The sequence below is a fragment of the Strongylocentrotus purpuratus genome, unplaced genomic scaffold (assembly GCF_000002235.5).
Source record: "Strongylocentrotus purpuratus isolate Spur 01 unplaced genomic scaffold, Spur_5.0 spur5_scaffold_21, whole genome shotgun sequence".
NCBI lineage: Eukaryota > Metazoa > Echinodermata > Echinoidea > Camarodonta > Strongylocentrotidae > Strongylocentrotus > Strongylocentrotus purpuratus.
In genome coordinates, this window is record NW_022145607.1 from 36801700 (window position 1) to 36815990 (window position 14291).

General features: G+C 36.9%; 2 protein-coding genes across 2 annotated transcripts; both read right to left on the bottom strand.

Annotated features, from left to right (window-relative positions):
- Window positions 1–456: 456 nt before the first annotated feature.
- LOC592644 (alpha-2C adrenergic receptor-like) lies at window positions 457–2929 on the bottom strand. The gene is made up of 2 exons (XM_030995241.1): window positions 2137–2929; window positions 457–1356 (listed from the first exon to the last, which is right to left on the bottom strand). The coding sequence occupies exons 1-2, from the start codon at window positions 2897–2899 to the stop codon at window positions 1136–1138; spliced, it is 984 nt and encodes a 327-aa protein (XP_030851101.1). The 5' UTR covers window positions 2900–2929; the 3' UTR covers window positions 457–1135.
- An 8636-nt stretch (window positions 2930–11565) lies between these two features.
- Window positions 11566–14284, bottom strand: LOC115928064 (melanocortin receptor 5-like). The gene is made up of 2 exons (XM_030994700.1): window positions 13977–14284; window positions 11566–12269 (listed from the first exon to the last, which is right to left on the bottom strand). The coding sequence occupies exons 1-2, from the start codon at window positions 14149–14151 to the stop codon at window positions 12016–12018; spliced, it is 429 nt and encodes a 142-aa protein (XP_030850560.1). The 5' UTR covers window positions 14152–14284; the 3' UTR covers window positions 11566–12015.
- Between the last annotated feature and the right edge of the window lie 7 nt (window positions 14285–14291).

Sequence of the window (14291 nt, forward strand, 5' to 3'; positions counted from 1 at the left end):
TACATGTCTGCACTATTATTCACTGTGAATGTGAAGTGATATTAATGATCTAATTGAACCAAAGAGTCAAGACGACTTTGGATTTCTTTGTTAAAGAACGAAACTCTGCCAGTTCACTTAACTATAATGAAGTGATAAAGAGTTCAATGCAATTTTAGGACTTCTCTGCAAGTGAAATGAATCATAAAAACAATAGTTTTCTCTGCTTCTTTAAATACAAATATATATGTATGCATAAACAATTGCCTATTAATACACATGTCAGACTTATACTTGAAAAACATATCGTACACAAAATAAAAGTTCAAAGAAGTGCACCTCGGTACAAGCTGGAAGTTTACTTCTTTCTAATCTCTGTCGGCACCACACATAATTATAAAGAGTATATTTATACACTGTATATATATATATATATATATATATATATAAGCAAGTTTATATATATATATAAAAGTGCGAGAATTCTCAACTCTGACATGACAACGGGTGGTTGACTATGATTGAGTGATATTAAGCATTAAGTTTGTACGCCGTGTATATTTGTTTATATACAATGTATTTGTTTTTGTATGTGTTTTTACTTCAGAACCTGAAGAAGGCCTCACAAGCCGAAAGCTCGTAATAAACTTGTAAAGTACAGCTACGCTTCACGTTCCTAGACAATTTTCTGCACGCCTATATGTTATATATATAGACGCATAGCATTTTTCAAAGTCAAATCAAATCATTATTGGACAAAGCCCTAAGAGCATAAATAGAGAGGGGAAATGAGAGAATAACGGTGTGATATATCAATGATCCTCCTTTACGGTAGTCCTATTGGGAAAACTGACAATATTGAAATATATGAAACGTAATGTTTGTACCTAACACAATATTGTTAAACATGAACCCCTTAGAAATCAATTTTCGATTGTGCACTGCTCCTTAATTACATAAAGTACAATCCTGCGCATCAGTGAAATATGGTTATCGTTATATCCTTGGACACGATGGAATAATAATGAAATTGAGTATACAAAAATGAAGGAGGCATGAGCCCCTTCCCTTCATTCTTTCAGTTTGTAGTACGAAGAATTCATGTTCAACTCTTCCTTTTATTACCAGGTGATACACATCAGCAGAGTTATGACGGTTATTTAGAGCACATCTTGCTGAATATCATGTTCTTGTATTTGATAAGTTCTTTCCTTGCACGTTGGTTCATGAAGGCGTAGATGACAGGATCGATGACTGTGATGCAATAGGCTAACCACATGGCGAACACATAGACAGAATCCTTAATGTCAGGTTGTAAGGTTCGAAGTATCACATACGGTGTCCAGCACAATGTTATTACCAGTACTAGAAGCCCTCCTGCAAATAAATCACAAAAATTGGCATATAAAGCATAGCAAACTAAATGATAGAATGAAAATAAAGTTCATTTACACCCCAAATAAATAGAAATAGTCGTTATGTAGTATTGTATTACTTTCCAGAGTCTGCATCTTGTGATGATGAATGTACACTTCCCAAAAAGTTGACGGTAATATTAATAATATTGATAATAATAAGAACAACAATAATAATAATAATAATCATTATTATAATTATAATGATAATAATAATAATAATGATAATTGTTTCTTATAAAGCGCTTCATCAGTTACAACGTAACCGACGAAAGCTCGTACATTACCCTTGTCACTGGATTATGTTAAGATCCTGTACTTTACAGGGCACACTCTCCACTCCCTGGAGAGCATTCCAGCCAGTCCCCTCTTACGAGAGTGCACATGCTTATCCAACCACTTTGATATTCGCATCCTACCGGGTACAAATCTAGGACCTCGGTGGAAAGGAGAAATGAAGATAGAATGCCTTGCTAAAAGACATAAGTCGCGTGTCTGGGATCGAACTCAAGACCTTTGCATTCCCAGTCGAGTAATTAGACCTCTTGACAAACGACACCCCTTATATTCTATTTTTTTAATTTAGATTCTGTGTTAAAGACATTTTTAAACGTAATTCCGTACACGATTTTTTAATTTATGGCAAGTACTATTAGAAATTTCTCTCAGTATAATTTCGATCTCATTGACTTAAAGATAAACCCAAATGACTAAACCCAGGTTTGTCGTGAAGAAATCTTACCCATAATTGAAACCCTTCTCTGGATGATGTAGTTCCTCTTCTTTACTCTCAACGAACGTTTTTCTTTCTTGGTCTGCTTAGCAAGGGCTTTCCTATCCGTCTGGTTGTATCGCTCTGGCTTTGACACTTCCAAGGAATTGCTGGCCAGAGATGTGGAGCTTTCTTTGCGATTATGGAACACCACCCGATCCTTATTCCCTGCTTCTCTAGGGAACGACACGTGCGGACGTTCTTTTTCACCTTTCTCAAAAGCATCATCATGAATGCCCTTGTCTAAAGCGTCAAGGGATTCGCCGTCAGACTGATCCAGGCTCTTGTCGTTGTATTCACCTGATAGATTACTAGCCGAGTTTGGTTTGCTTTCAGTGTACATACTGGTTTCAATCCCTTCACCCTTTGAATCACTGCATGCACTCCGCCCTCGTCTTCCGGATATCTGACACTCCTTCAGGTTCTGATTCTGCCTCCAAAGAGTGTAGACAACTACTGAGTAGCTTGCTACCAGCGTAGGAATCATGAAACCAAACAAAAAGATGCTGAAAACTACACGAAATTTCAACACTTCCAATTTAATTGTGCAATGCCGGATTTCACTGATGTAACCAATGCTAGATAGGACGTCTGTAGCGGGTGCAAGAGATATCAATGTCCCGATGAACCACGCTATGGCGACCATGACGTAGACCCTTAGGAGACCATCTGGGAGTGCCTTCGATGACGTCACAATGAGAACTCGATCAACAGCTATGGCGACTACTGTCATTAGGTGGGCGAAGGAGAATATGTTGGAAAAGAAACCAGTCACCTACAGAGAAGAAGAGTTGAAATTCAAATGATAAATGATAATGATATTGAATCTGGATTTATAATACGAAATACTGTCTCTAAGCGCTTTACAGATATAATCATTACCCCACTCATCCCATTTATTCACACGTAATGTGCACTTACTCTACTCCTTAAAGTGTTAAACTATTATTTCGCAAGCTTTTTTAAAATCAAATGTAGGAAAAATGAAAAGCGTTTCAATTTGTTTTGGGGTTGATCCTTTCGATCACATCTTGACTAGACTGACCCATTTACACCTGGGTGGAGAGTGAGAAATATGGATTAATGCCTACGCAAAAGACGTTAGTGCCAGGCTAGGATTCAAACCCTCAACCCTTGAATTAAGAGTCAAGTAAAATTAACCACTACACCACGACACATCCTCTTTCATTACTAGAGTTAATGGTAAACCTTTCTATCTGAATCGATGTATCCTTTGGGTTTCTTCATTGTTCAAATGCTGTTGTTTATGATGTTGTTGTAGTTGTTGTTGCCGCTGCTTGATTGGTTAGATCATGTGGTTGTTTGTTTGTTTGTTTTAGGGTGGGTTTTCTTTTTTGTTTTGTCTTCTCGTTAAAGCTATCTCTATCTATCTATGTATCTTCTCCCGGTTCGGAGGTTGATTGAACATCTCTCCATTTCACTCTATCTTCTGCCATTCTGGTGCACTCTTGCAGTTTTAGTCCACTCCAGTTCTTTACATTCTCTTCGAAAGTTCGAAGTTGATTATGGGTCTCCCTCTCGGTCTAGTTCCTTCCACTCTTCCCTCCAACACATCCTTTAAGAGGCTTTGGTGCCTAGCGACTGATTAAAAAGCGCTTCATGAAATGTCATAATCATTTTCACAATTTTTCAACTCTATCCTGACTCACCTTGCACGCCACTTCATGATGTTGAAGAAACCGTCCCCCATCAAGGACGGATACCAGTGAGAAGGTCATACCGGTAAGGGCCACGCCCAAATCCGCCACCGATAGGTTGAGTATTAACAGGTTATGAGGGTTCTGTCTCAGACTACGCACGCGGAGGATGATGGTGATGGCAATGATATTTTCTATCAGAGCGCCGGTCATAATTAAGATGAGGCTACAGGACGATACAATTATATATTTGCATGTTATGAACAGTTTAAATTATACCATCCTTTTATTATTTAAGTTATGAAAATGAGATAGAAGAGAGAGATGTAAAGAAATAGGCACTTGGCATTAATTTAAATTCTCCAACGCATACCAAATGTACTTATTTCAATGTTCTACTGGCTCTCAAAAATTAAGCCTTTTTACTTAAGCTTGGGGATCAAGCTCTTGTTCCTATGATAGTGGACATATTCCAAAGTTTAGATGCATATAGAACTATCAAGATGTTAACGTAGCTAAAGCAGAGTTGTGAAGTCTTATGAACTATACATGACAGAACAACTTGTAACGACTTCCACTGTAATAGGAATAGTATACACAGGAACACACATACAGCACACCTACTAGGTGGAAATAATCATTAGCTATACACCTTAAACCTTGAAGAAGAAGAATATTTTTAAAAAAACATTAGTTGAAAATCTTATTCAAAACTGTCAGCCACTTACAGCTATCTTGAAATTACCCTATTTGATTACATAGCAAAGAAAACTATCCCTCAAAATGTTTCACTTTCCTTTTAAACCATTTTTCCATGAGAGCTGCCATTTTGATTTATACTGTGATGTCAGAGTACTACATTATCAATGACCTGAATCGAATGTACAGGGTGTTGCATACTGACTGGGTAGTGTATATCCAGAGCCATAGATGCAAACAGCAGCTATCTTGTTACTCTGGCACCTCAAACAAATCATTTCTTCGAGCAGTTCTACGAATGTCTTTGTCACTCTTTTAAAAGGGGAAGTCCTTCCCGATATTGAATTAGTTTTACTAGAAGCACAAAAATGAAAAGAACTGGTCAGTGAAAGTTTGAGTAAAATCCGATTTTAAAAAAAAAGCTATGAATTTTGGAAGTTGCGATTAATCAAACACAAATATGTGACGTATCTTTCGAGGTTATCTCCTTATTAAAAATATCAGAACTTTCTATTTTCCCTAAAGAAAACGTTCAATCATACATGCATCCTATATATAATTGTTGCAAATATGTTCCTGTACAATCCCTGTGAGGCTGTGAGAAACAAATATTTTCCGTCATCAACGACTAAGAAAATGGAAGTTTATGAAGTTTTCTGTACATAGCAAATTGGAGAGGACCTCGCACGATACCTCACCGAGTTGCCAATGTGTGTTTGATTGAATCGAAACTTCGAAATTTTCACTTTCTTAATTTCAATCGGATTTCGCTCAAACTTCCATTGACTAATCCTACTGCCTGTCATGACTTAATACCATGGTGGACTTCCCCTATAGTAATTGACTGAACTTGGGCTGACCACAGCTCATGCATGCTAACTATATTGCTTAACAAAAGAAACTGCTCAATTGTTTGTCTGAACCAAAAAGTCGTGAATAAGCATCCAGTCATTTGACAGTTTAGTGTCCTACATTGTAACTAAGATAAAGGTCAGCTGGTATATCACAAGTTGTACTACTCTGACATCACTATTTTAATCCACAAGGCGACTCCCATTGAAGAATGGCTAGCAAGGAAATTACAAACTGTGGAGAGATGGTTTTCCTTGCTAAGTAATTTAAAAAGGAGTAATTTCAAGACACTTTTATCTGGCTCAAAAGGAGATAAGCCTTTTGCTAAACAAATTTGTGAGGTTTAAAACATTCCTTTATAAAAAATCAAAGTATTCAAAATATTTTGAAGGACCCATCGTAGACTGAGGGAAAGAAAATATAATGATATTTGATAAGTCCACTTGCCTGGTTGCCTCTAAAGCTGTAGAACTGTCAGCCATACTCTGTCAAACTAACGGAGCTGTGTGATGTGATGTACCAAACGCATATGCGTTAGCTCAATCCGAAATCGATGGAAGAAGTTCCTTTTATATCTGTAAGCAGTCACTTATTCATACTATGATACAGCTTTGGTAGAGCAGGCAAAATTCCATTGTAAGATAAAGGATGTCAAATATTCAGTTTCCAATCACACAATACCCTCTTTAAACAACCCATCGTCAGGATACATCGCATACTTGAACTCTTTCTTGCCAAACGAAAGGAATATTTCTTGCATGTACAACTATCAAGTAGTCGATATTAGATTAATATGACACTGTTTCATCGATCACAATCCATTTAAACCCGGTTTACTATGCATGCTTTATTAATATTTTTATGTTCTGTCCTGACAAAAGACGATCGCAAGAAGCTTTCGGTTTTCCCTTGAGTAGCCTCATCAATCATGAGTTTTTATCTATCTTGCAATGATCTATCATTCAGTTTCGGTCGCATTATAAAGCAGACCGCAGGCCAATGTGAATATTCAACTAATTGTATTAAACTATCAACTATCTATTTAAGTATCAACATTGCACGCGAATTAGTTGTATCATGAGGATAAAACATTCAAGTAGCCTGTGAATGCAAGTTGCCAATCGGAGCCAGAAGGGCGTTAACTCTGTGTTAAAGCATATGAGTTATCGCCCGCCTGGCTCCAGTATACTTTTCTTTCAGAGTTTAAACAGGGAAGCTATAGTGACGATAGATGATACAAGACAAACCATCGCTTCTTCTTTTTTGTTAATTATGGATTTATAAGTATACATATTTTCACTCCCTACTTACAGATTAATCTATTAATTTTATTTTTTTCTTCTTTTTCCCCCTATTCTTAGATGTATTTCTAAAAAATCATTATTTATTATCATTATTTGAGGGATTCACATTCTGCAAGCCCTGCTTCTCAGTAGGCCCTTTCATTTCCACAGTTTTTACTTACAAAAGAAACATGGATAATTTACAGCGAATGTTTACATTCTCTTTTGTAATTCAATTAATGATTTGCAGAATGCATTATGTTAATATACAATGGTTTTGTGATTGATTTTTGTTTTGGGTCATAATTGTTTACATCGATTGCTCTGGTACAAATTAGAATAAAACTGAAACTGAAAATGACAAACGCTTTTAATGTATCACTTTCATTTGCCAAATATACATACCTTTGTTTTATTTCTTTTATTACAGCCGATTACACGTGTGTAAAAGTATTCCATATTGTGTGGGCTCAACGAAAGTATCCATCACATGATACAACGAAATCAGTAACAATAAAAACTAAAACAGTCACCTTCTTCGTGTTTAGGTATTATGGTTTTAAATTTGTGTTGAATCTATCAACAATCAAATAATACAATTTCTGTCGAGAATTTTCACTGCGCAATCGAAGCTTCTTCTTTAAAACATCATTTTACTCATCACACTTGCATAACAAAGGAGACATAATAGCCCATGAAAAATACAAATTACTGGTAGATGTAGGGCATAAAAGCGACATCTTGAAGAAAACTACAACGTAACGCAAATATTGTTAAGATTAAAATGATTTTAAAAAGAATAATCATTTATAGAATAAATTATGTCCAACTAATCACTTTCGTATAAGGCCTCACACTCTTTGTTAACATATGTAACAGTATTGAAACTTGAGATGGGGAGCTGTAAAAAGAGGAGGAGACGTTAAAAAAAGCTTTCCATTAGGATGCCATGTAATTGAAATAGAAAATTGCAAATAGGAGGAATACTATACACTTATACTAGATGTGCGGTGAATAGAGTAGATGCGAATAAAAAGGAATAATAGTGAGAGTGGTTTCTATTTAAATGTATTCTATTATCAAATACATAAATTGCAGTTATTACATATACAATATGATAGTTAAAAAATAGGAAGGACAAAGATTTTGAATATTTAAAGTTATCCAACCTCCCCGGATTGTTAGACATGAACCACTTTCCCTTCAAATTAAACTAAAGAGAGGTTGTTTTTTTCCTTGTAAAAAGTGAACTACAATGCCTCGCTCCATCTAGGTGAGATCGTGAAAGCCTAAACTCCGTTTGTATGCACACACATATCATTAGCCTCATCGGACAAACATATCAGACTTGGTTATGAAAATGAAAACGTTTCAAGAAATGTGCAAAATACAATTCATTACTTGACGCTCCATCTTGGTGTGATCAGGAAAGCCTAAACGCCCTCTGTAGGTGGGTCATTCACACACATATCATTAGCCTTTTCAGGGAAACGTATCAGAATTGTTTATGAAAAAGTTACAAGAAAGATGCAAAATACAATTCATTGGAGCGATCGTGAAAGCCTAAACGCCCTCTGTAGGTGGGTCATTTACATACAGATCATTAGTCTCATCAGGCAAACGTATCAGAATTATTTATGAAAGCGTTACAAGAAATGTGCAAAATACAATCCATTAGTTGACGCTCCATTTTGGCGAGATCGTGAGGGCCTAAACGCCCTCTGTATAGGAGTCATTCGTACAAAGATAACGAGCCTCGCCAGGCAAACGTATTAGAATTGTTCATGAAAACGTTTCAAAAAATGTGCAAAATACAATCCATTAATTGACGCTCCATCTTGGCGAGATCGTGAGGGCCTAAACGACCTCTGTATAGGAGTCATTCATACAAAGATAACGAGCCTCGCCAGGCAAACGTATTAGAATTGTTCATGAAAACGTTTCACGAAATATACAAAATACAATTCTTTGATTGACGCTCCATCTTTTTTGTTTTAAATGATATTTTATTTCCTTCCTCATAATTTCACATAACAAGAAATTATCAAAATAAGCAATATAAAACAAGATTTTTGATACAAGACTCTTCATGAGTTACATCAATCAATGGACATAGACAAAATGTCAGATTCTACATGATTCTACACCCACCCACACCACACCCCCTTTCACACACACACACACACACACACAAACACTGCATGCAACCTGTTCCGGAGATTTCCTTCTTCATAAAATTCACATTACAAAAGAATTATCACAGTATGTAATACAAAGCAAGATCTATGTACGATACTGTGGCGGCAACGGATTCGCCACCTTGGCTTGACACGGAATATTTGTCAGGATGCCCCGTGTCGGCCAGGCGCTCTCCGTCCGTTTGGACAAAATATATGCCCGCAGCTTGATGGCTGGTGTTCTTTCACTACTCACGTCACAGGGCGTATTAACAATCATGCATCCGTCGACTGCAATCGGTCACCCCAATCGTTGTGCACAGCAACAGTCAATTGAACATCCTTCGAGCAATCAATCAATCAATCACCAATCAGTCTCCATGCTTTGTCAACTCCTGTCACTGATTCTCGATCTCATTGTCTTACTACTGTTTCACTGTTCTAAGAAATCAGACCAATCATGAGTTGCATGTCGAATTCCTTTCATGCGAACCAACCAACATTCGGGATAACCTCGATCAACACAAGTACAAGTGCAGACTAGATGTTAGACTTAACTAAGGGTTGGGCCAGCCTCAGTGAGGCTGGCCCGTATCGGATACAGTGAAGTGGAAAACCCTAAACACACAATCCTAAGCATCCTAATAATTTCCCTATACATACCCGTATAAAAGGGCAATTATGTCCTCGTTAGTAAAACAACACTTCAACACAATATTTCTGCTAATCCCATTAAATCTTCACATATAATCTTCAGTATAACCCCTTATTCCTGATTAGATAACTACTATACAAATAATATCCCCAAAAGAAACATGATAATTGCACCAACATGATTGTTATATGTAATTTATGCTCATTTTCCTTCAGTTTGGTAATTGCTAAATCAACGATGCGCCATATTGCTATAGCGCATGCGCGTACAACAGAAAATGCTTAACCTTCGTCCAATACTAAAACCCTGATTTGTTACAATACAATGAATTACAATGAACATAGAAAAATCTCAGATCATACATGTTTGTACATTTGTTCTTTCATGTAACAGTTAATAATCAAAATAACCATAGGGGAAGGTATGAATTTTACCTAGCCCGACCCGATCAACATACTCGCACACCCTCAACTCACACCACACAAACTCTTCACCCCCCCCCCCCCCTAGCCCACCCACCTCACACCCCATTCACGCTGACACACACACTGCATGCAACCTGTTTCGGTTTGTCCACCTGTACAAGAGAGAGAATTAATAATAATAATAATAATAATAATATCCACATCCATTAAAGTAAACATGCATCGATTTGTTCCCATTTCTGTAAGTACATCCCCAGTTTCCCCTTTTAATTTAAAGAGCTCTCTTTTCGTATATACAGCCCTTTGTAATTGCTTGTATTGAAACTCTCTTTGTTTATTACATAGCATTGCACATTTCATCCTTGTGAATGTTTCTTTCAACTCCGTCATTCCGAGATCAAATTGACAGTTACCCTCTGTCACATGTAATGTATACTCTTTTTGAAGTTCTTCAATGAAGTAATCATATAACCGCCTAGGCTTTATATCACATAGTTTCTGTAAACGTCCAAATATCATCAATTCTATTTCAAAATTGTCAGTGTCCACTTCCATAAAAATCACTTTGTATCCATTCTTTTCTGATTGCTGAAAAGATCTTTTGAATTCTAAGCAAGCTTTCAGTTGCAAAACCCAAATTAAAAAAATGTAAGATCGGTTTTAAATGACCTCTGACAATTATATATGATGATTGAGGTATACCTTTCTGAAATAGTTCGACATCTAAAAATGTTTTATTGCTGAGACATATACACTTATTGCTAAATATAATCGGATTATTCTTATTTTCTCCAAAGTGTCTGCATTTATCTAATTCTTGCCATCTTGGTGCGATAGTAAGAGCCTAAACGCCCTCTTCAGATCAGTTTATCGGACAAACATATCAGAATTGTTTATGCAAACGTTACAAGAAAGATGCAAAATACAATTCATTAATTGACGCTCCCTCTATTTTTTTTAATGCTTTTTTGCCTATATTCAGATTTTTATAATTATACAAAATGATTTAGAGGAACATAACTGTTCTTATAATATAAACATAGTACTTGGTCTCATACATTATAAAACACATTCATATTTATAAAAATATTTTCCGTATGTATTCAAACTAGTACATATCCAATCAAATATACAAATTGTGATACAATTCTGCAATTTGGGAGACAAAATAGATTTTTCAATAAAAAAGGAAAAGGTGACGGTAATACTTCATATCAATATTTTCGGTTACAAAAGTATAAAAAGGAACAACTTTACAGTATAGACTTATATTCTTTTTTGTTTTAGTGTTTTTATTTAAATGAAAAACTGAACACAACACAATATAGAGATTAGGTAGCCGATGAATACATATATATCGAAGAAAAAGTGCGTCATACGCAAATAAGGGAGTTTACAGATAGCACATGGTACAAATGACCCCAAATATCCACAGATCTTTTACACATGGAGAAGTCATCCACTTTGAGCATCTTAGAATAATAACTGCCAAAGTCGTAGATGTGCTTCATGAATACCTTTTGTTTGCCCTCTTGAAAAGAATACTTCCACCTGCGTATCTTAGAACGTACCGTTGGTGCATAAATGAATAATGTTACATAACTTCATTGAGCGCATATCCAGTATTCATCTCTGTGGGTTTACCTTTTTGGTACAAATGACCTTTATCTGCTCATTCTCATGCTCAGACTGCAACCGTAAACTGGCTTATTACTTAGTTCTTGATGTGATCATGAAAGCCTAAGCGCCCTCTGTAGGCGAGTCATTCACACACCGATAATTAGCCTCATTTGGGAAAGGTATCGGAATTTGTTTATGAAAACTCTACAAGAAAGATGAATGCAGTCAAGACTGTCGAGCCACGAACTATCTACCGTTTCATGTCCTGAAATTGTCGGTCTCTATTAGTAGCATTCATCTTTTCTCTCTCTTGGGGGGGGGGCGGGGGCTTGAGCCTTGAGGAGGGGGCTTCTGCACTAAAGTGTCCCCCCCCCCCAACATGCTAGTGTAATATATTACACCATTTCTCAGCTGAACTTCCGTACTAATATTTAAACAAAATGTCGAAGCAAGACTATGTGGGGAAACCCTGAACTCTCTCTAGTTGGAATGTTTATCGTGCAAATTACTTCTGCGGTGGCAAACAGCGCAAGCTGATCGAAAGAAACTCTTGATCTCTTTTCTGACGCGATAATTCATGAATGAGTAGATCAGTGGATCGAGAAGTGCGTTACAGTATCCCAGCCACATGGTGAATACACCAAACCAATGACCCTCTGGTAGGCCCAGGTACTTGGAGTGGTGCAGGGCGTATGGGGTCCAGCATAGCATGGTGGTCAGAACCAGCAAAGCTCCTGAAAAAGAAAAAACGCTGTCAAATATACATACGTAGTGAGAGAAGGAGAGAAAGAAAGACAGAGAGAGGGGAAGAGCGTTTTCCATTTCGATGTATTATTGTGTAGTTTTTTCAGGTGAGCTTCTGTCCAGCTCTGGTTAGTAACCACTGCAGTAGAGGAAAGCAGTTTCTGAAATGAGGATTTCGGTTGTAGTATTACTGGTGCAACGCCATGATAGAGAAAAAAAGAGAGAAGAGAGGGAGAAGACGGAGAGGGAGAAAGCGAAAGAGAAAGACGGATAAGAAAAGAGGAAGAAAAATAAAGAGAGAGAGAACAGGATAAAAAGGCGTTACTTCTTTCATGCAGTACCAGATTGTCAAACAAAGGCTTTCAATTTCATGACTCACGTCATGGCAAGTTCACAGAGCAGAACTGCCAAATACATCATTCATTGTTGGCTATCGACATGTCTGAATTGTCCCTTTTTCTATTTTTCAATGTCTTTCAGATTCTTTCTTTCTTTTGACATGAAAAAAATGTGTGGGAAACTTTTAAATGTTGCTATACCTTAACTGTTGAGAACCGTCGTCAACAGGGTCACAAAAGTCGGTCATGGTTCATTGGACCATGGCTATGAACATCATTTGGATAAGAACGCAATGTACAGTGCGTCCCAGAAAAAACGAAACCGAGAATTATCGTAGTTTTGTAATAACGTAGTCCCATTTATAATTACTAAATGACACATATTTGGAAAGCTTAGATCCTCCTCTTTCATTTGCTGAAAAGCCTGCAACTCATATGATACATTTTTCACGCATGAGTGATTAAAATTAATTTGAAGAGAGGAAACCAAAAAGTCATTTGGCGGACGGTATCTGAATTTCAAAGAGAAAAATCGCATTTCTAGAAAGTTGAGGTTCTGTCCCTTTCATATGACACCTTAATCATGAGCAAGGAATGACAAAGTTCTGTTTGTTTAAAATAGTGCTTGCATTTCCATAATTTTATCAAACGAATTCGTTTTCATTGGGTGCCTGCCAGAGCAACATGCAGAATTGACAACAGACTTAACTCCGTTTCGTTGACAATCAGCCATGCATGAAGTCTTTCGTCTACGGCTTTTTGTCAACGAAATGGAGTTAAGTCTTTTGTCAACTCTGTTTGTTGCTACATAGCAACATGCAGAATTGACAACAGACTTAACTCCGTTTCGTTGACAATCAGCCATGCATGAAGTCTTTCGTCTACGGCTTTTTGTCAACGAAATGGAGTTAAGTCTTTTGTCAACTCTGTTTGTTGCTACGGTAGGCACCCATTGAAAACGATTTCGTTTGATAAAATTATGGAAATGCAAGCACTACTTTAAACAAACAGAACTTTGTTATTCCTTGCTCATTTTTCCTGATTGAGGTATCATAATAAAAGGGCAGAACCTCAACTTTTTAGAAATGTGATTTTCTCCTTGAAAATCAGATACCGTCCGCCAAATGACTTTTTGGTTTCCTCTCTTCAAATACATTTTAATCACTCATGCGTGAAATATGTATTATATGAGTTGCATCAAATGAAAGAGGAGGATCTAAGTTTTCCAGATATGTGTCATTTATCAATTATAAATGTGATTAAGTTATGATAAAACATCGATAATTCTCGGTTTCGTTTTTTTCTGGGACGCAATGTATATATGGAAAGTGGAGGAGTTTAGTTCATGATTATCTTTACCCATTATTGCTACTCTTTTCTCGGCTCTGAACTTCTTTCTATTAGCTCTCACTTTCTTCTTCCCGTCTCCTTTCCCTTCCTTCTCAGAGTCGTACCCTTGACTTGTTCTCGTTTCTGATACTGAGTAAAACTCCCTTTCTAAATGGTTTTTACCACCCTCTGTCTTCTTGGTCATGCCGGTAGACCCTTGATCTATTGGTGCAGCATATACAGTTTCCAATAGAAAAGTTGGGTTGGAAGGGGACTGTTTGTCTTCCCTCAGCGTTTGTTCTTCTCCGTATGCATATTTTTCCTTAAGAGTGTGGTTGTCTCCCT

Coding starts and splice junctions, on each gene's coding strand:
- LOC592644 (XM_030995241.1), bottom strand. CDS start 2,899: ATGACAGTAGTCGCCATAGCTGTTGATCGAGTTCTCATTGTGACGTCA. Junction 1,357..2,136: donor GAGAAGGGTTTCAATTATGG/GTAAGATTTCTT, acceptor ATTTATTTGCAG/GAGGGCTTCTAGTACTGGTA.
- LOC115928064 (XM_030994700.1), bottom strand. CDS start 14,151: ATGACCAAGAAGACAGAGGGTGGTAAAAACCATTTAGAAAGGGAGTTT. Junction 12,270..13,976: donor GAAAAGAGTAGCAATAATGG/GTAAAGATAATC, acceptor TTTCTTTTTCAG/GAGCTTTGCTGGTTCTGACC.